Source organism: Pelodiscus sinensis, chromosome 29 (genome assembly GCF_049634645.1).
Source record: "Pelodiscus sinensis isolate JC-2024 chromosome 29, ASM4963464v1, whole genome shotgun sequence".
Classification (NCBI taxonomy): Eukaryota; Metazoa; Chordata; order Testudines; family Trionychidae; genus Pelodiscus; species Pelodiscus sinensis.
This window is the reverse complement of record NC_134739.1, coordinates 7578558-7600163: the sequence shown is the minus strand read 5'-3', so window position 1 is coordinate 7600163 and position 21606 is coordinate 7578558. Positions and strand designations below refer to the sequence as shown.

General features: G+C 45.9%; 1 protein-coding gene across 3 annotated transcripts in view; it reads right to left on the bottom strand.

The window, feature by feature from the left end:
* Positions 1–21606, bottom strand: part of MPP3 (MAGUK p55 scaffold protein 3) — a 73644-nt gene that overhangs the window by 36569 nt on the left and 15469 nt on the right. For 2 of the 3 annotated variants that reach the window (XM_006125715.4, XM_006125717.4), the window contains exons 2-8: positions 19935–20043; positions 16859–16977; positions 14741–14818; positions 11095–11175; positions 6069–6206; positions 2934–3015; positions 535–620 (exon numbers count right to left, since the gene is read on the bottom strand). In XM_006125715.4, coding sequence (XP_006125777.1) covers positions 535–620; positions 2934–3015; positions 6069–6206; positions 11095–11175; positions 14741–14818; positions 16859–16977; positions 19935–19959 — 609 coding nt within the window. In that variant the 5' untranslated portion in view covers positions 19960–20043. Of the gene's footprint in view, positions 1–534; positions 621–2933; positions 3016–6068; positions 6207–11094; positions 11176–14740; positions 14819–16858; positions 16978–19203; positions 19372–19934; positions 20044–21606 lie in introns of all 3 variants that reach the window. The other variant, XM_075911285.1, reaches the window with a different exon arrangement.

Below are 21606 nucleotides of genomic sequence, written 5' to 3'. Positions count from 1 at the left end.
TAAAGATACGTGTTTTTTTTTTTAAATCTGCAATTTTCCTGTTATAAACAAACATGAAAGCAAAGTTCTTAGTAAGAACCATAGATATTCAGAAAATCAGTTTCCCTAGGAGGGTGAGGGAAGCACTGGGATGGGTTCTCTAGGGAGGCGGTGGAATCTCCAGCCCTAGAGGTTTTTAAGTCCCGACTTGACAAAGCCCTGGCTGGGATGATTTAGCTGGGGTTGGTCCTGCTGAGGGCAGGGTTTTGGACTCGAAGACGTTCTTAGGTCTCTTCCAACCCTTGGATCCTGAGATAACTTCTGTGTATTATATTTGTCCTATTCAGCATCAAGCTCAAAGTTTCATGCAACTTTTAAAGCTGAACGTTAAACACTCAATGGATAAACAGAGCACAATGTAACGAGCGCCCAAGCTTTTCCCCAGTTACACCTGTGTAATATTATGCACTGAGGGCGCAGGGTCACTGATCTACTGCTTGAACAAGCCAACTTGGTGATAAAAATAGATCTCAACGTAAAAAAATAAAAACAGACCAAAATCTGACTAATTTCTTCCGGCCGTTTATGAAGCACAGCAATCCCATTGACTTCTTTCAGCTCATCTCCAACGTGGACCAGACCTAAAAACAACATAACTGATTAGTTTAACTCTCAGCCTGTTAAGTTGCTGGTCACTTACGACTCACGCCCTTTTTAACTGTTTGTACCATACTAGTCCTGTATTCCTTTACCCAGGGTGGCCAACAGGGGGCAGTTGCCTCAGGGCCTGGTGATTTAAAGGGGACTGGGGCTCCTGGCCTCTGCTACTATGGCAGTGGCGGCAGCTGAAGCCCTGGGCCCCTTTAAATAGCCACTGGAGCACTGCGCCACTCTGCACAGCTCTAAGGGATGGGGTGAGGGAGGGCTGGCTACCCACAGCCCCCTCCCCTTCCTCCTGAAGCTCCACCCCTTCTGGGGGTGTGGAACTGGCTCCCCACACACACTTTGCCCGGGGGGGGAGCTGCAGAAGCTGCTGACCCCCCAGGCTCTACCAACAATGCATCTCTCAGTCTCCTGCCCACACAAGACTTGGCACTTTTCAGCAATGAACCATAACCACTTAATATGGCAATGGGGAGAGAGAGAGGACACCTGGCAACCCACGTGCCCAACAGTAACGGTCAGAAGTTCAGCATCTACCCACAGGCTCGGTGCAATAGAACTGCCGTGAAGGACCATTTTTACCAAGCTGTTTCAGAACCTCCCTGCACCTGTATCTGAAACTGAATCCCCTGCCTGGGCTTGGCCCAGTCAAATTCTGTTGGCATCAACCATTTTCTTCAAGTATCAGAGGGGTAACCGTGTTAGTCTGAATCTGCAAAAGCGACGAGGAGTCCTGTGGCACCTTATAGACTAACTGAAGTGTAGGAGCATAAGCTTTCGTGGGCAAAGACCCACTTCGTCAGATGCATGTCATGACATGCATCTGACGAAGTGGGTCTTTGCCCACGAAAGCTTATGCTCCTACACTTCAGTTAGTCTATAAGGTGCCACAGGACTCCTCGTCATTTTCTTCAACTGGGTCATAAGGAAAAAAGTTTGAGAATTGCTGCCCTAGAGCAAACCATATAGGTTTGAAGCTTGCTCACACTGTCCAGTTTTGTACTCCTAGTAACATCAGTACAAGTTACTGACCATACTAGAACGTCACAGTGAAATAAACAGCCAGCAGCTCACATTCGTATCAGAGGAATCTCTCTCTCGCCATCTGCTCTGACGTGGAATTCTCAGATATCCGTGAGAAGTTCTGCACAGAATGCTACGGCTTACAGTCACTATGGGTCAGCTTAAAGGATGTCTTACCAATTTATGTAAATTACAGACCACCTTATTTCTTCACTGACCTTTACCTTTGACAGGAAGACTTAGGCCAGGTCTACACCAATGGAGAAAAATCGATGCAAGAAACACAACTCCAGCTACGTGAATTGTGTAGCTGGAGTTGATGCACCTGGCATCGATTTTCTGAGGCGGCCCCACCTCCAGGGTTGATGAAGGGGTACCGTCAGCTTTTGATTAAGCCGGTCCTTACCAGACCCACTAAATCAAACACCGGAAGAAGAGCAACAATCTTCCCAAAAATGTAGCTATGCCTAAAGTTAGTACTAATAGGACAGCTTGATAGACACTCTTATTTCAATCTAATATCGTGACAAAAAGCTACTATAAAGAGACCTTTGAAAAGGGTCAGGACAGTAGCCATAGTGTGTTAGATCACCAGTATTAGGAGCACAAAGCACCCCAAGGTTCTGGGTTGAAAGGGGAGGGAGGGACCTTCTTGCAATTTTTTTAAAATTAATTTGGAGTTTGAGACTAGTCTTCCTCATTCTATTGGCAGTTTGTATCCTATTGTCCATATTATTAGAGAATCTGATTAAAAAGGCACATTGTTGATGTCAAGTGGAAATGCTAATAGCACTGGTTTAGGCCCCATCACAATAAACTTCGTATCAGATTATTTTCAAATGAAAAATGCTAATAAGAGACTAGAAGAAAGCGGAAATGTACTAATCTTTCTTCATCACAGTCATGCATTAGCATTGGGATTATATTACCACTGTATTAAGAAGGACAAATTATAGCCAACATTAATGACACTTCAATACTTTGTTCTGTAGATCTAAATATCCCCACGCAAGCTCAATTCAAGCTCAGTTAATAAATTCGAATGCAGCTGCCTCCAAGAAGTGCAAGGTCAGATATATTAAGAATCAACCCCGTGGAGACTGGAGATGTGCCGTGTAAGCATTACTTAGCCAGCTGGCAAATGTCAGTATTCAAACAGCTGGCTTTGCTGCGGCCTCACCCTAGTTTTTCGTTGTTATAACCTGGTACAAGTTTTACCGAGGAGTATGTCCATTGTATACTGAAATGGCTTGTATTCTGAAACCTACCACTGCGGTCAGCTGCCCCACCTCTCATGATTCTCGCTACAATCACAGCCCCTGTTTGCTCATCCCTTCTGATGGTGGCTCCCTGAAAGATACATAAATAAACCAAAATGAAGCACTTACCCAGAGCACACTGAACAGTGAAACAATGAAAAAACGGATATGAATTCTGAAAGACGGAATGTGTTCTTTTCCTAGCGGGAAGACGGTGAGTACATTTTGTCTTCCTGCTTAACTAATTTTGCCATCAACCCAATATGTGCATGGGCACGGTTTTATGTGTTAATCAAACGGGTAAATACATGTGCAATCCCTTCTTCCACACTATACTCTATGTAGATTAGGTCTCAACTGGAGTCTAGTGTCCTGTTATGGGTGCCACATTCAGGAAAGAGGCGGTTGAACTGGAGGAACTCCAGAGAAGAGTAACAAAAATGATTAAAAGCCTAGAAAATGTGACATAGGAAGGAAAATTGAAAAAAATTAGGCTGGTTCAGTCTGGACAAGAGAAGACTGGGGGAAGACGTAACAGTTCTCCAGTACCTAAAAGGGTGTAACAAAGAGGAAGGAGAAAAATTGTTCTCCTTGACCCCTGAGGATAGGACGAGAAGCAATAAGCAGTTTAGGTTGGACATTAGAAAAAACGTCCTAGCTGTCAAGATAGTTAAGTGTGGGAACAAACAGCCCAGGGAGGTTGTAGAATGTCCATCAGGGAGATTTTTAAGAGCAAGTTAGACACACACCTGTCAGGGATGATAAGTCCTGTATTGTGTATAGGGAGCTAGACTAGATGACCCCTCAAGGTCCTTTCCGTTCCACAATTTTATGGACGGAAGAATCCCAAGCACTGTTACAGGCTGGGGACCGACAGGCTAAGCAGCAGCTCAGCAGAAAAGGACCTGGGGATTACAGTGGATGAGAAGCTGGATATGAGTCAACAATGTGTCTTTGTAGCCAAGCAGGCTAATGGCATCTTAGGGTACATTTCCAGTAGATCTAGGGAAGTGATTATTCCCCTTTATTCAGCACTGGTGAGGTCACATCTGGAGTAGTGTGTCCAGTTCTAAGCCCCCTGCTGAAGAAAGGATGTGGACGCATTGGAGAAGGTCCAGCAGACGGTAACAAAATGATGAGGGGGCTGGAGCATATGACCTACGAGGAGAGACTGAGGGATTTGGGCTTATTTAGTCTGCAGAAGAGAAGAGTGAGGGGGGGATTTGAGAGCAGCCTTCAGCTTCCTGAAGGGAGGTTCCAAAGAGGATGCAGAGAGGCTGTTCTCAGTAGTGAGAGATGGCAGAACAAGGAGCAATGGTCTCAAATTGCAGTGAGGGAGGTCTAGGTTGGATATTAGGAAAAACTCTTTCCCTAGGAGAGTGGTGAAGCACTGGGGTGAGTTCTCTAGGGAGGGGATGGAATCTCCATCCCTAGAGGTTTTTAAGTCCCGGCTTGGCAAAGCCCTGGCCGGGTTGATTTAGTTGAGGTTGGTCCTGCTTTGGGCAGGGGGTTGGACTCGATGACTCCTGAGGTCTCTTCCAGCCCTGGGATTTTATGATTCTTAATGATCTTACAGTAAAAAAAAAGTAATGTTATTCTGAGCATTTTACTACAATCCATTTGTATGGATTATTGAGGATACTTACCTCTGTTATGAAACGTGCTTAACCTTAACAAAAGCCAGGGTAGTTTGGAAATCTGTGAAAACTGTACCATACATTTTCTTAAATTTAAGATAGACCCCCTGCCTCAATCAATGCGCCTCTTACAAGATACACCCTACCAAACTGTAGAAAACTGTACTGGGGAAATAGGGTATAACTGAAGACTGTTGTAACGCAGAAGCGCGAGGGGACCAAATTGATACGGCACGCATAACCTTTGCTTTGGCTTCTGGACTTCCAGTAGCATTTTTTCAACGGAATCGCCTGATGTTTTGTGTTGGTTTTTGTTTTTATTTGTTAAAGAAGAAAACAATTCAAGTTGAAATACTTAGCGAGACCCAACACCGGGTAAGCACCAGGATACAAGGACTTGCGGAACGAACGCTTTCTGGAAATGAGGAAAGTGGAAAGAGCGTGCTATGCATTTTCAGTTGTATGTGCCCAAGTCCCCGGAATCAGGCAGGTTCATAGGAGCACAGCCTCACACACACCTCAGGGGATGCCCAATAGCGGCGTGCGCCATGTAAACGTGAGTGGTACGGTGCAGCCTTTCTTTGCTTCCAATGGGAGTCACTCCTGTTTTCTCACCTCAGAGGAAAACTGCTGCAGAAAGATACTGGACAACAGTGGGGAGGGGCTGCCAGAGCTTTCGGGCTTCTGCAGAGCCAGCCCATCCATTGGATGAATCAGAGCGGCCACCCCAGACCCAGCACCTTGGGGGCCCCAACCATCTTATGGACAGGACAGACCCGGAGGATTATGGGGGCCTGTCGCCACGGCAGCAGAAGTCACCTCCCCCCCCCCCCCCCACTCACCACACAGGCAGCAGGAGCCAGCACAGCCCAGCAGCCTGCTCCTCCCAGCCCATCGTGCCCTGCTCCTTCACAGCGGGAACCCGGGCACTTTGAGACTGAGGCGTGTTGCTTCCCACCACTGCTGAGAAGCCGCATACACTGGGCTGGGAGAAGGCATCATGGTGGGGCGGAGCAGGCTGCTGGGCCATTCTGGCTCCTGCTGCCCGCATGGTGAATGGGGGAGAGACGACTCCTGCTGCTGCTGCACCAGGTCTCCATATGCCCCCGGGGCTGTGTTGCTCAGGGGAAGGTGGGCCCTGCGCTCCCCTCAGGATGGGCCTGGGCTCCTGCCACAGAGCATACTGGAGCAGCATCTTTCCCTCCGACAGAAAAAGGCCTCCACAGCTCCCCATTGCAGGAGCCTTTCCTTGTGCTGGGGAAAGACTTCCGCAGTGGGGCATTTCAGTGCTAAAAATGGCAGACACTTTGCTCGGGCAAACACAGAACCCTGTAGGGCTATGCCCAGGGTCGGACCGACCGGGTTCAGGAGTGTCTTCACTCTACTAGCTTCAGCACGGCTCTGTGCCTGCACTGCTACTGCTACTCCCAGTAGTGGGGTCTGTCATGCACGGACTCTGCAGCGTCGAGACCGCTCTCTGGCTATCGACGGGCTACCTGATACACACCAAAGGCTCTTTGTTCTTCACCAGACGGACAATTTTCACGGATTCTTCATCGAAATCATCATCAAAATTGTCAGGCAGAGGTGGCAGAACCGGGTCAAAGTTTTTCTGGGCAACGGTATCATGTACTACAAGCATCGCCTATACGAGGGGAAAAAAACCAAAAACAAGAGATTAAAATAGTTCTGGCAAAATTGAGGAGGACGCCGTTTCGCTTCTTCCAGAGATCAGAGCCAGTGCGAAAAGAGCCCATCCACTTTGGTGACAAGCCATCAATTATTTTCTTGGGGAGCATAAACTACCTCTTGTCTAACAGCCAATGTCATGAATTTCTGCTCTACGTGTGTTGGTGAAAAAGGAAGGAAGGATCCAATTTGCTTTTAAAAGACACCTGCATTCCCAATGAGGGAATCCTAAGTATTTCCTTTTTCTTTCATCTTTAAGGGCCTGATGCTAAAATCAGTGGGAGTCGTCTTATGGACATTAGTAGGAACAGGATTGTGTGCAAAGGCCTTGTCTATAGTGCCACGTTTTGAGTGTTTACACTATCGTGTGACTTTTGTCCTTTTATAGTCAACAAAGAGCCAGTGTGGACTCTGCTGTTTGTTTTGTCGAGAGAACTGGCTTCCACTTGTATCTCACAATGTCTGCCCTGGTGGCTGTGCTCAGTGTTTTGTGAACTCTGCTGCCCTGAATGTGCCTCTCCCCTTTCAAAGCTCTGAGAAGTATCTCACAGCTGAATGATCTGCCCTGTTTGGGGAACAAAGAGCAAATCATTAGGATGTTTCTGTTCTGCCCTGCTAGGAACACAGCGGCAGGCAGGCAGGCGGCTGCTGCTGCCGAGGGAGGGCTGGAGAGACTTGCTGTGCTGCTTTGACTTTCCTCAGCATGGAGAGCTCACAGAGCTATGAGGACATCCCAAGAAGCGCAGGGATCAGCTCTGCTTTCCCACAACACTGCACTGTGGGATGCTTACCCACACTGCTTTGCTCTATCAACAGGGGAGCTACAATACAGCCACAAAATGTCGACAATGGGAGGCGGAAAGATTGGTTTAACCGATTTTCATTTTGGGTGACTTTTGCATGTCAACAGCACTTTTGTCACCAAGTCTTGCGAGAGTAGACATAACCTAAGTGAAAGTGAGGGATGACAAAAAATGCATTTAGCTGCCTCTTCAAGTCACCCTTTAAATGTGTCTGCACAAGGCAGATTTCTATGTATATTAACACTTTGTATTTTTGCAGGCCAGGCACTTTACACTTTGAATTTGTTTTTCCCTCCAATGGTTTAGCCACAGAAGTATTTAGCATGAGAGAAAAGAAATCTGAAAGACTGCCTTACACTGTTTGCCTTCCATCAATAAGGGATATTGGAAGCTTAGATGACAACCAGCCAGAAAATCTTATGTGAAGTCTACTCATATATTATAATTTTACATTTTGTGATGACATTTTCTTTATATTTTTAAATTTAACTTTCAATAACATATGAAACAACAACACTGTCTGGAACAAGTGCCTTAGTTTGATTTTTGGATTCGCTTTGCTCTGAGAGATGTTTTAAACCAGTTGTTTAGTGAAAAGATTTACATCTAGTTTGCTACATTCTGATTTCTGGCCCAAAAGGTCTCGACTAGCTCTCAAAGCAGTCCAACTGAGTTCACATTTGTCAAACATTTTGGAATCCTGAAAGGGAATGTGCTCTGTAAGTGCAAACTCTTTGTATTTATAATATGTAATTACTGCTATCCTTTGATTATGGAGCAGACAAATAAAATCCACTAAAAAAAAAATCCCCTCAACATTAGTATGTTACATCTGGGCCTTTAACATAACTTTTCCAACAAACTGAAGGAAACTGGAGAACTGGTTCTTGGATAACAGAAACCCAAACAGAGACGTGACCAGGAAATTCTTCTTATTTCTAGAGTTCACAGAACATTAGAACTAGAAGGGACCTCAAGAGGTCATCAAGTCCAGTCCCTGCCCTTGTAGCAGGACCAAGCACCTGCTAGATCAGTGGTACCCTACCGGTCGTCCGCAGACCCCTGGTGGTCCACTACGGTACTGCAGGGGGTCGGTGAAAAGTTTAAAAATAAGGACTTGGCCCACCACTTACTTTTCTTTTCCTTTTCTTTTTTTTCCTGCCTCAAGGAGAGGGGTCTGTGAAATTGTAATAGATTGAAAAGCGGTCTGTATGCTCAAAAAGGTTTGGTACCACTAGTCTAGATCAGAGGTGCACAATCCGTAGAAAATTAAATTTCAATCCTTGAAATTAAAGGAACCACAACAAAATGTTCTGGCCGGTAGGGGTTTCTCCCCGTCCCCCCAACCAAAATGTTTGTGAATTAAAAAAGGTTGAGCACCACTGGTCTAGATCATCCCCGACAGATGCCTATCCAACCTGCTCTTAAATATCTCCAATGATTCCACAACTTCCCTAGGCAATTTATTCCAGCGTTTAACTACCCTGACAGTTTGGAAAGTTTTCCTCGTGTCCAACCTAAACCTCCCTTGTTACCATGTTTGCAACTCTGTGAAAAACAAAACAAATGGTAAAAGTTTACTTCACTAACCTACTCAAGGGCTAATTGCACAGAGGCAACGTTTTGTTGCTCGCATTTTGTGTTGCTCAAAGTAACAAAGATTTTAAATAGGCCCTCCCTAATGGCACATGGGCTCTGGTGATCTAATTTATTTTCTCCCACAGCGACTGAGCCAGGAGGAGTTAAAATACATTCTTCAGAACAGCCATAAACCATAATCATCTCCTTGGATTACCAAAGTGAAGCCAAATGGGATTCAGACCTAAGAGGTCATGTGGTGGGGATGAATTATAGTGAGGGGTTAGTGAAAGGCAATGAAATGGAGACAAAGAACTCTTCTCCCACCTTAGAAAATAAAGTCTCGGTGGGGTAGCCACGTTAGTCTGTAACTTTAAAAAACAACGAGTAGTCCTGTGGCACCTTAGAGATGAACATACGTAGTATCATGAACTTTCTCTGTGATTGGTTTAGAGCTGGGGCGTCCAATCAGTTATGAAGCAGTAGTCACTACAGTAGCTACTGCTATTGAGAGCTGGCCACGTTATTCTGAAAACGTAAATAATTTTGTGAGCCAGCTAGCCACACTCAACCAGCCAAATAGCCACATGCGGCTAGTGGTTAGTGTGTTGGACACCATAGGTATGTCTACACTACCCTCCTAGTTCGAACTAGCGGGGTAGTGTAGACATACCCCATGTGTTTAGTGAGAGTGCAGAATTGGCCTTCATATGCAAATCTGACACTCTCTCTCATGGCTCAAACAAAGACCTGAACTGGATGGGCTGAAAATATAACCTGTTTTCCTTACATGCAACACCCAATTGACATCAAAAGCTAAGTACGGGACACTTCCAGACCAGTTAGTTAGCCTCATTGGCACTGGTACGACAATTGACAGGTACTTTTTCCCCCTCTGCCTTTTTCTGTTATAAATTGGGAGGGTCCCCCCTTTTTTCTCCACTCTGCTCACCTGAGGAAGTAGGTTTCACCCACAAAAGCTCACGATACTATATATATATATATTTTTGTTAGTCTTTAAGGTGTTACAGGACTACTCATTGCTTAGAAAATAAATCAAACGGCAAGCTCACTCTATGGACTTGGGGAAGTCAGTGGATGTGATATACCTTGACTTTAGCAAAGCTTTTGATACGGTCTTCCACAATATTCTTGCCAGCAAGTAAAGGAAGTAAGGATTGGATGAATGCACTGCAAAGTGGATAGAAAGCTGGCCAGATTGTCGGGCCCAACAGATAGTGATCAAAAGCTCGGTGTCTGGTTGGCAGTCAGTTTCAAGTGGCGTGCCCCATGAATCAGTTCTAGGGCCGGATTTGTTCAATATCTTTATTGATGACCTGGACGAGGGGATGGATTGCATCCTCAGCAAGTTTGTGGAGGACACTAAGCTAGGAAGAGAGGTAGATACGTTGGAGGGCAGGGATAGGGTCCAGAGTGACCTCGACAAATTTGAGGATTGGGCCAAAAAAAAAAATCTGATGAGGTTCAACAAGGACAAGTGCAGAGTCCTGCACTTGGAACGGATGAATCCCAAGCATTGTTACAGGCTGGGGACTGACTGGCTAAGTAGTAGTTCTGCAGAAAAGGACCTGGGGATTACAGGGGATGAGAAGCTGGATATGAGTCAAGAGTGTGCCCTTGTAGCCAAGAAGACTAATGGCCTATTAGAGTGCGTTAGGAGGAACACTGCCAGCAGATCTAGAGAAATCATTATTCCCCTTTATTTGGCTCTGGTGAGGCCACATCTGGAGTATTGTGTCCAGTTCTGGGCCCCCCACTACAGAAAGGATGTGGACGCATTGGAGAGGGTCCAGAGGAGGGCAACCAAAATGATGAGGGGGCTGGAGCACGTGACCTATGAGGAGAGGCTGAGGGATTTGGTTTTATTTAGTCTACAGCAGAGAAGAGTGAGGGGGGATTTGAGAGCAGCCTTCAACTTCCTGAAGGGAGGCTGCAAAGAGGAAGGAGAGAGGCTGTTCTTAGGAGTGGCAGATGGCAGAACAAGAAGCAATGGTTTCAAGTTACAGTGGGGGAGGTTTAGGTTGGATATTAGAAAAAAATACTTCACTAGGAGGAGGATGAAGCACTGGGATGGGTTCCCTAAGGAGGTGGTGGAATCTCCATCCCTAGAGGTTTTTAAGTCCCCGCTTGACAAAGCCCTGGCTGGGATGACTGAGATGGGGTTGGTCCTGCTTTGGACTTGATGACTCCTGAGATCTCTTTCAGCCCTAGGAGTCTATAATTCTAAGATAATGGAGCTTTTCTGCATTAGGAGCAAACCTCTTGTCTCTTCCATCTGCAGGAGGAGACAGATTCTGCACATCTCTTAAAAGGTATAGGACTAGAACTCCAGTCCTGCAGCCTTTAAGATGCATATAAAGCAGGGTCCCCCTGCCCCAACCCCACAACCCTTCACAATGTTTTCGGTCTGGGAAATGCAGTGCTTTGGAGTATGTGTTTTACCCTAAGATGTGGTGTTGACAATAGCTGAAGCAGTTCTTTTTCTTCATTATTCACAGGTGTCGACTGCAACTCTTCCATTACCTTAAAAAGTATTAACAAAAAAACAGAAGGAGGCAATACATTTGCAACTGGATTTTCTGATCAACATTGGTTAATTTCTGTGTCTTGCTTCAAAGAAGCAATAGCAATTGAAATACACATTTCAAGGCAATTTCAAGAAAATATGCATGCATCCTGAAAGATAGGAGTGCTTCTAACTAGCTTTATTGTCATGTATATTATTAGTAGTGCTTGAAGGTAGACAGAAATTGAAGCCTTGAAATGTACACCCTACACAAATACAGTAACACCAAACTCTAAGTTGATCAACTAGCCTTTACTAATAGGCTGTGTCTACATTGGCAATATTTTGCACAAAAGCGGCTGCTTTTGCGCAAAATCTTGCCACCTGTCTACACTGGCCGCGAGTACTTGCGCAAGAACACTGACGTTCTAATGTAGGAAATCAGTGCTTCTTGCGCAAATACTCTGACGCTCCGACTCAGAGATAAGCCCTCTTGCGCAACTGTTCTTGCGCAAGAGGCCAGTGTAGACAGGCAACGTTAATTTCTTGTGCAAGAAAGCCCGATGGCTAAAATGGCATGGATGCTTTTGCGCAAAAGCACATCTCTTGCACAAAGGCACATGCCAGTGTAGACGCTCTCTTGCGCAAATACTTTAACGCAAAAACTCTTGCGTTAAAAGTATTTGCGCAAAATCATGCCAGTGTAGATGTAGCCATACGTTGTCGTGGACATCTGACACTCTGTGTATTTCCAGGCCATCCAGTCTGTGATGACATCCCCAAGGGTACGTCTAGACTACAGGCTTTTGTTGACAGAGGCTTTGTCGACAGATGCAGTCGACAAAGCTTCTGTCAACAAAGAGTGTCTAGACTACATCCAGTTCTGTCGACAAAGCGGCTTGCTTTGGCGACATGAGAGTGCAGACGCAAAGGACAGTGCAGATGCAATAACGCCTTCTGTCAACAGAACTCTGTCAACAAAAGGTGTTATTCCTCGTAGAATGAGGTTTACCGCCATCGACAAAACTGCTGAGTTCTGTCGACGTTATGTCGACAGAACTCAGCAGTAGTGTAGATGCAGGTATCTTTTGTCAACAAAAGTCCACTTTAGTCAACAAAACTCTGTAGTCTAGACACACCCCTAGAGACCAACTTCATATATCACTCAAAATGAATGACCTTGCTGATTAGCTAAAAATGGGTATAGATGCGTCCTCACAAGTTTTTTAGCCAGAAATATGTAGGCTGTGACGTGTCTCTGTGCTCATCATGGTGACCTGCTGATCATGGTGATGTCTGAGCACAAGTTATGTCGAACTGTAAAAAAGAGACTCAGACTTATAAATTGAAAATGTTTAGTGAACCCCCTTAACATTTCTAAATGCAAGGGTCAGATACCTGGCACGTTTTAAGACTATATGGAGAATAGGAAGTGTTGCACTTCACGGAGCTACTAAAGAACCTTTCATCAATTTCAAAGAACTTGAAAGAGCTGTCTGAAGACCAACTCCGTCAAGGTAATTTCAGTTGTGATAGCGGAAGTCCTACCTTTATATTGTAAACCACAGTTCTCTGGTTACATTGGATCACTGAAATCCCACAACTGTTGAATTGGCCCATTTTGTGAATGGGAACCATCAGGTGGCATAGAGTCAAGGTAGGGTATGGTAGCCTCTATATCCCACCAATCCCTAGATACCAGAACACCTCTTTGAGCCTGCAGGCAGCCAGGTACAACTTAGAGCAGCCTTCGGGTTGTTCTAGGTTGTATACTAGGACTGATTTAAATCCTCCTTTTACACCATGTCTCTTTCCTCAGGACAACACTAAGGACAACTCTAGACTGGCCCATATGCCTCGTGACAAGGGAAACGAAACTGACAACAAGGTCAATATTATTCACTAGTAGCTCCAACCTGTGTATGTAGTGGGAACACAACAGGAAGGAATCCGGAAGAGTTCTGTGCAACTCAGGGTTCATCTACACTGCACCGTTAGCTCGAAATAAGACACGCAATTTGCACTACGCAAATTGCGTATCTTATTTTGATTCTATTTAGAAATAGGCTGTTTCAAAATTCGGTGCGTCTGCACAGTGTCAAATTTCAAAATAACACACTCTTTCGAGACATCCCTTAACCCCCGTGGAACAAGGTTTACAGGGATGGGGAAATAGCGGGTCTGCTATATTTTGCAATAGGGGACATGTTCAAAAGACGCAAGGTAGCTAGTTTGAGACACCGCTGGTATTCCGAAATAGCCTTACAGCGTAGACATACCCTTACTGTATACATAAAGTAAGATTATCAAATATAGTTGCTAAACAATAGCAGAACTCAAAAGGTGCTTATGTCCCAAAGCTAACAACATAAGTGTGGAAATCTCAGTTTTTAATTATTTGATTATTCCTTTACTTCCCTAATTCAGTGTAAAAAGTCGATGACAATACAATTAGCTAAAGCAGGAAAATGGGGCACAGGACTTGCCAGATTGGATCAGACCAGGGCTTCATCGCATCTGGTGTCTTATCTCTGGCCGTGGCCAATACTGGCTACAGTAGGCAATCTTGAGATAATCTGCCCCAGGGACAAGTTTGCTGCTAGAGGTTGGTCTATAGCTTGAAATCTGATGATGTATCTCCTTGCCAAACCTGTTGCTTGTTTGGTAGACTATCGACTACATATTTTAAAGACGTTGTCTGTGTGTCCATCAGTCGGTGAGTCCAATTGTGCAAGAACCTCTAAACGGTGAGAGCTAGGACCACCAAATTTCATCAGCAGCTTCCTCTTACCATAACTTAAAGCAAGGTCAGGGTTTGGTTGTGCCAGGACAATGGGATGTGCCTGGAATTCGACTGTTTCTCATAAAATAGAAAGGGAGGGGTCTGATAGGAGAGGTCTGATAGGAGGGACAGTTATACTGTAGAATGACCACAGGGGGGCAGCAAGGGGCCAGGCACGGGGACTGAGACAGCTATAACCCCACTGGGCCAGCAGGGAGCAGAGGTGGAGAAAGGGACAGCGATCTACTATACACTTCAGAGAATTTGTCTGCGTGTCTTTCTGTCCCCCAGCTAGGGGGACGAGTATCCTTCCCCTGGCTGTGCCTGCTGCAGGCACTTCTTACCTGGCCCCAAGGTGCTCCGGTGAGAGAGGGCTGGGGTTGTCCTCTCTCCCTAGGGCAGTCTGCATCCCAAATCCCCAGCTCCACCCCAGAACAATGATTTAAATGAAGAAAAACAACACTTATTTGCATTAAGAACCCAAGCAATGCCAGATAAATCTTCTAGTAGTTACTGTTATAACTAAAGATATTTTTGTTCATCCTTAATATCTCAGCCTCAGTAATACCTGGCAGCGGATTCCACAGTCACACATGTTGTAAATTATGTCCAAATCTTCATTTAGGAGCTTGTAAACTCACGTGTAGCAGCAGAAACCTGATTTAACTTTCAAGAAATGTGTGTGATATCAAACTGTTTTAGTTCAGTTCATGTACGAGTATCTTCAGTTGGTGACTTTCAGTTCTTTAATATGAGACTTACAATCTATGATATCAAAAAAAATTACTAAACATACTTACATCCTCAGCTAAAGCTGCTGCACTGTGTAAAACAGGGGTAGGGCTCTGTCTTTCATAATGGCGGAGCTTTTCATGAATCTGAAACACAGGTGCTTTCCGGTAAGTGACTACAAAGATCAAGTCTTCCTGGACTAATTAGCAATGTACTGCAGCTAATTAGTTGAAACAGCTACTGCTGAAACCAGAAGGATCTAGGTCAGTGGTTCTCAAACTTTTTGGCCCCGTAGATCTCCCTGCTCACTGCAGACCTTTCTGCGGACCTCCAGCCAGCCAGCCATGATGATAAAATGGGTGCAGGAAGGGATGAGGGTGGGGGGTCTGGCCAGGAGTCAGGGTGCAGGAGTGAGGTATTGGCAAGAGGGAGGGTGCTGGAGTGGGGTGGGTGTGCGGGATCTGGGCATGAGAGGAATGAGGGGTGCTTATCTGGCTCCATGCCACCTGCCGCTCCCATTGGCCATGATTCTGGCCAATAGGAGCAGCAGGGAAAGCCTCCAGGCAAGTGATTTTCTTTGCTGCCATTCCCCCAATCCAGGGGAGGGGGAGTGGTGGCAAATGGAGCCACTTCCTGCCCCTGCAAACCAAATCCGACCCACAAGGCTCACCCCCACCCCTGCAGCAGGAAGCCAGAGTTGGCACTCCAACCTCGTGGGGGGAGGGCAGGGAGCTGACGCGCCACCATGGGCTAACCCACTGCAGGGCGGCGAGGGGGGCGAGCTGCAAGCCCGCAGCCCACTTGCAAGATGGTCGCGGACCACTTTGGGAACCACTGATCGATGTCCAAAGGAAGTATCGAGAAGGAAACCAACGCAGGGCAGATTTTCAAATGTGCCGAAGGGTTTTAGGAGCACAAGGCTCAACTTGCGCTCCTAAGTCCCTTCTGACTTTTTGAAAGAATCTCCCCCACAGCGAAGCTTGGAGGAAGAGAGAGAAAAATGTGATTAGTGTCTTAGATGATTACTTAAGGCCAAAGGGCCAACGGCTGCGTGTTAGAACGTGGTGCCCATTTTCCAATCTCACTGATCAGACTTATAGCTGGATCAAATCCCTGCTTTGGTGCATGTATCCCCCCCTGCAGTGATGATGGCAAATCCGCAAAGGACGTCCAGAGACATTCTAGCATTTCTACGGTGTTCATTGTTATTGTTCATTCTATAGCACTGCTCCCCAAATTGGTCTTCTGAATAGGGATGTAAAATCCCATGTTTAACCAGTTAACTGATTAAACGGGCCAGGCTGGGGGGTGAGGAAAACCCATTCCAGTTCACTGGGCTGGAGCAGCCCCCATGCTGCAGACAGGGGCCGCTCCAGTCCGGCTGCTTCTGGTCCCACGTAAGGCTGCCAACTCCCAGGCTGTGAGCCAGTGTGGGCTGGGAGCTGGCAGCCCTCCCCCACCACTCATTGCTGCACTCCTCCCCCGGTGCAAAACTTCTGACTCCCCCAAGCGGGCAGCGGGTTGCTCCCAGGTAACCGTTAACCGTTACCCGGTAAGCATCACCCATTAATGGCGATGCTTATTGGATAACCACATCCCTACTTCTGAATGCTTTTTATTAGTCCATGATGCAGATTTTTAGATCAAAAGGGAATATTCTTTTGGCAAATATCTTAAGTATTAATGAACGACCCCTGCTGAGAACAGAATAGTCCCTGCTCGTATATTTCCTGCTGGTGGTGGTTCTGTAGATGGGAGGATGTCTTGTAAAAATAAAGTTCCCTGTTTTAAAGGGAAATTAAAATGATTGCACTCCAAAAGGTTTTCATTACTGAGTGCTGAAAACGTAAAAATAAAGCCCTCCAAATTGTTAAAATAATAATTGTATCTATAAAAAAATCAATTTTGTGACCAGAGACTTCTGATTCTTAGTGATGGCACCTTTCTCCAGCCTCAAAATGCCATTCCCTCAGAACTAGGCAGAAATCTCATTCCTGAGAATATAGAAAAGAGGAATTTTCATAGGATCTTGATCATGTTTGTCAAGCAACTTTAATGTACCTGTTCAGTTTGCTCTTCTGTGTAAAAACAAAGTTAGACTTCGTAACACAATACAGAAAAGAAATTAAGAACACCAAGAATTCCTGGCCACAAAGAAAAGGAAATTGTGTGAAACAAACATTTACCTTCATTAGGTAACTCAGACTTTTTTCACTGAAGACATCTCTCAGGAATCCCATTTCTTCTTTGTGATTTGAGTCGGGCCTCAGCTGAGATGTTAACAGGGCCAAAGTCTCATGCAATCCTAAATCAATTGCAAAATGTAGAGAACAAAAGTTTGGTGGATTACAAGCATCCTTTATCTGCTCTCTGTTATAAACAACACACTGACTTTATTTGACCAGCACAATAAAATTGTGCTTCTGCTAATTAAAGTTACACCGAAACTTGTTGCTTCTGTCCAATCATTGCTCTTGATTTTCATTTCCTTTCCTAGCCAGCAGATCTCACTTGACTTTTCCACATGTTAAATCATGCAAAAGCAGAATCCACGGATTCCGTACTTGTAAAAAGTCATGTGACTAGTGAAATGTTGCTCCCTTTGTCTGATGTTTTTCTGGGTTCCTATAACACAGAGATCTCTTTGAAATCTTCAGTCGCTAACTTGGACCTATGCTAGAGTAACCCGCTTGCTTGCATGGCAGCATTTAGAAGTGTAAATGAGGAAAGAAACGGTTACTGAAGGTCTGTATTTTGTTGATGCGGACACAGCGGCAAAAAGACACATACATGGAATTAAGCAGAAGGTCACAACTTTTATTAAACTTTCACATGGGGGGGGGGGAACGCTACCCACCCATTACCCAAACTCTCTGGTAGCAGGCATTTAATTTGCTCCAGTGTCGGGGATACAGGACTCCTTACCAGGGATGTAAAATCCCGTTAAATTAGTTAACCAGTTAAATGTTAAGTTTAACTGGTTAATCGATTAAACATGGCGGCTGAGGGGCTGCTCCAGCCCCATCAGTTAACCATAACTGGTAAGCCCCTCCTGTTAAAGGTTAGGGTTGACTGTTATATAAACTTGCCCCATGTTACAGGTTTCCTCTCCCTAGCCCCTAGGACTGAGCTGTCTGAGTCCCCGGCCCTTCAGGATGGAGGATGCAGAAGAATGGCGATCTCAGCCTGTGAACCCCACAAAGTTTCGCCCTCTTCCCTGAACCCAAGGCCATCAGCCAACCCCAGGTCTTTCCCCTTTGGGAGCGGTTCATTTTAGTCTCTTCACCGCTTTGGAAACTGGCTGCAAATTGCAATGACTGAACAGCTGCACACAAGTACCTCAGCTAGGCACTGAGTGCTTTCCTACGCAACCACTGTGGCCTGAAGGCAAAACGTTCCCAGCTGTAGGGTTGCCAGGTGTCCGGTATTGAAAATCCCGGGTGCTTAGCTGGTTCTGCAGGGGAGCTGTCTGGCCCAGAGCAGGAAGACAAGATGGCGGACGGCCACCAGCAGCCTGTTATGGCCCAAAAGCCTCAAAAGCATTTCTTAAACAGGCCATCTGTTTGTTGTTTTGGGGGGGGTTTGCTCAACAGCTTTGGTCTCCCTCTTTTTTTTCCCCCCAACAAATTTTTTTCCCTTTTCTTTTTTTTGGGGGGGGGGGGGGGGGGGGAGGGGAAAGGGGTGTTCGGCATTTTTGGTTAAACCATCTGGCAACCCTACCCAGCTGAAATGGAGCTGAAAGAAGTGCCACAGGTTAAATCCCAGGAGCTGGAGGATGCTGGACAATCTGCCCCCGTCCCTGCATCTGGCCAATGGAGTTGACTCCCAGGGAAGAAGCTGCCTTGTTTCGTAGTGAGTGTTTCAAGGTCCCAGGCGGCTGGCATGTCTGTGTGGCCCGTAGAGCTAGCTTAGCATTCAAGTCAGCAGTCGCTCAAGAGAGCTACAGACCTATTTCCTGTAAGGCCTTCATGATTCATATGCTGGCAGGCCTATTTGTCCCAGTCAGACCCTCGCCACCAGATTAGATTACTAAATGCCATGGCTATGTCTACACTGGCATGATTTTCCGGAAATGCTTTTAACGGAAAAGTTTTCGCATTTTCGGAAAAGAGCGTCTAGATTGGCATGGACGCTTTTCCGCAACAGCACTTTTTGCGGAAAAGCGTCCGTGCCAATCTAGACGCACTTTTGCGCAAAAAATCCCCGATCGCCATTTTAGCCATCGGGGCTGTTTTGCGCAAAACAGTACTGTGCTGTCTACACTAGCCCTCTTGCACAAATGATTTGCGCAAGAGGGCTTTTGCCCGAATGGGAGCAGCATAGTATTTCCGCAAGAACAATGATGATCTTACATGAGATCGTCAGTGTTCTTGAGGAAATTCAAGCGGCCAGTGTAGACAGCTGGCAAGTTTTTCCACAAAAGCAGATGATTTTGCGGAAAAACTTGCCAGTCTAGACACAGCCCACGTGTCACCAGACTATGTTCCCCCTGAAATCTGACGCTTTATCCAGCCTCATTCAGGCCACTCACTTCCTGGAAGTTCCATGCTGCGGTGGTTGATCTTCCAGAGTTTGACTGAGTGGGTCTAGTAAAGACTCCCTAAATCAAATACGGACGGCGCTCCCATCAACGCTGGAACTCCTACTCCATGCGAGGCATAAGGGAAGTTAACAGGAACATTTCTCCCATCAACTTTCACTGTGGAGACAGCACCGAAGATCGAATTAAGGTAAATCGACTCTAGCTACGCAATTAACATAGCTAGAGTTGTGTATCTTAATTCGACTTTCCAGGTTAAGTACAGACCAGGCCTCAGACTGGATATCCTTGGTTTTTAGTACTTGCATTGATAGGTAATGGATTTGTACAATCTTAATTCTAAGGCTACATCTGTACTGCAGTGCTATTTTGGGATACCGGAGGTATTCCAAAATAACTATTCCACAACTTTTGAGTGCGCCCGTTATTTTGAAATATAACAGGCTCGCTATGCCAACGTCCCTGTAAACCTCCTTCCATGAGGAGCAAGGGACATTTTGGAATAGCGATTTATTTCTAAATAAGCGCAGTGTAGACAGCACCGCTATTTCGAAATTAACTCAAAATAAGCTGCGCAATTTGCATGGCTCAAATTGCATATCTCATTTTGAGCTACAGGTGCAGCGTAGACACACCCTAACAAATTAAACTACAGATAGTATCTGTGTGAGACCATGCTAAAATGTCACCATTCTTACACTGAAAGCATGCAGACCAATTACCTGAATCTTCGGAGAGCACGGGCATGGCTCTTGTCTTAGTGCTAGTGACAAATGTGCCACTTAAACCAAAATGTTTTTCTTCTTGCAGGACTGCGATTCAGAGACAGCCCTGAAATAAGCAAAGATCACGTCTGAGGTCAAGTATCTGGGACATACAGCTATTTTGGAATCCTATGTAATGCTAGCCTTTCTCATCTTAGTGCATCCTTCCTCAATTGGTTGGTTGGGCTAACTAAGATCAGGGTCCAACACGCAATGAAGTTCTGTGACTGTCTAAATGGTAACAGAATATCTTTTTGCCAAGATGCAGCACAGCTGTCGGATGCTCTAGAATCCAGAAAATAGCCATTTCCCTCCCTGTTCCAGATCCTCTGCCTATTTGTCCACAATTTTAGGCCCTTCAGGAATACATACCACAGAGAAGCAAACTGATAACTAGCTAGGACAGTGGTGGGCAAATGCCGATCCACAGACCGGATCTAGTCCCTGGCTGGCTCCCACTGCTATATTTACCTGCATCTCTGCAGGTACGGGTGATCACAGCTCCTACAGGCTACAGATTGCTGCTCCTGGCCAATGGGAGCTGCAGGAAGTGCTGACCCAGTCCGCGTCACTTCCCAATGCTCCCATTGGCCGGGATCTGCAGCCAATGGGAACTGCGATCGCCGGTACCTGCAGGGGCACAGGTAAAGAGAGCAGCAGCAGCCCACCAGGGATTAACCACCGCCGTTTTATTACCCATGGCATAGCAGGTGAAGTGGGAGCACAAGCATGCAATAGGGAGTAGAGGGACTTAAACACTAGGTGGCAGATGGCACCATACATACACAGTTTTGCGTCCTGTCGGAACAGTGTTGGGTCCAGGCATAAGCGGGCGCTACGCTCATTAATATCGATTGTTTCTGGCTCTCAAAGGAGAAGGTAGCACAAGTCAGAGCAGTGGGGCTGGCTCGATCATACGCCCAGTACTTCTTTTCTCTCTTACGTTTCCTCTTTCACGAGCGAACAGTGTCTCAAAAAGCAACTAAAAGACTTACTCTGCCTCTTGAGACCATACTACAGGTTGGACCTCCCTAGCCGGGCAAACACTCGGGACCTGACTGGTCCCGGATGAGGGATTTTCCAGACCAGCGGACGTCATTTCTGGCCCCACTGTTGCCAACCCCCTCCACCCCACTGTGCCCCCTCAACTGGGTTTCCTGGCTCCTTCCGCAGCCCAGCTGAGCTGCTTCTCCCTCCCCCTCTGACCTTGGAACATCTATGGTCCTTCCGGACTATGGATGTTGCCGGACCAGAGAGTTCCAGTTTAAAAGAGGTGCAACCTGTACCTGTCCATTCAAGACAAAAAACAACCATTATTGAGAGTTGCAAATTGATTGTGGGTTCTAAAACAATCTTTGAACTTTCCCCTTGTAAAATGAATTAAAACATGCTTTGCAGAGAAACAGGCAACAGCACACGAAGGCTGCTAAGGAAAAATGCCCTGAATCCTATACTCTTTGCACAATACATGTCTTATTTGGCCATGTCATTATGGGCAGGTCACAATGTTTCATTCCAAGATGCAGCTGGAAATCTTGTTGCTCTCGCCAACCGAAGTTGGTGCAGTGACAGAGATTCTCTCACCCGCCTCCTTAATCCATCCTCAAACAGTTCATTTTCTTATTGCCTG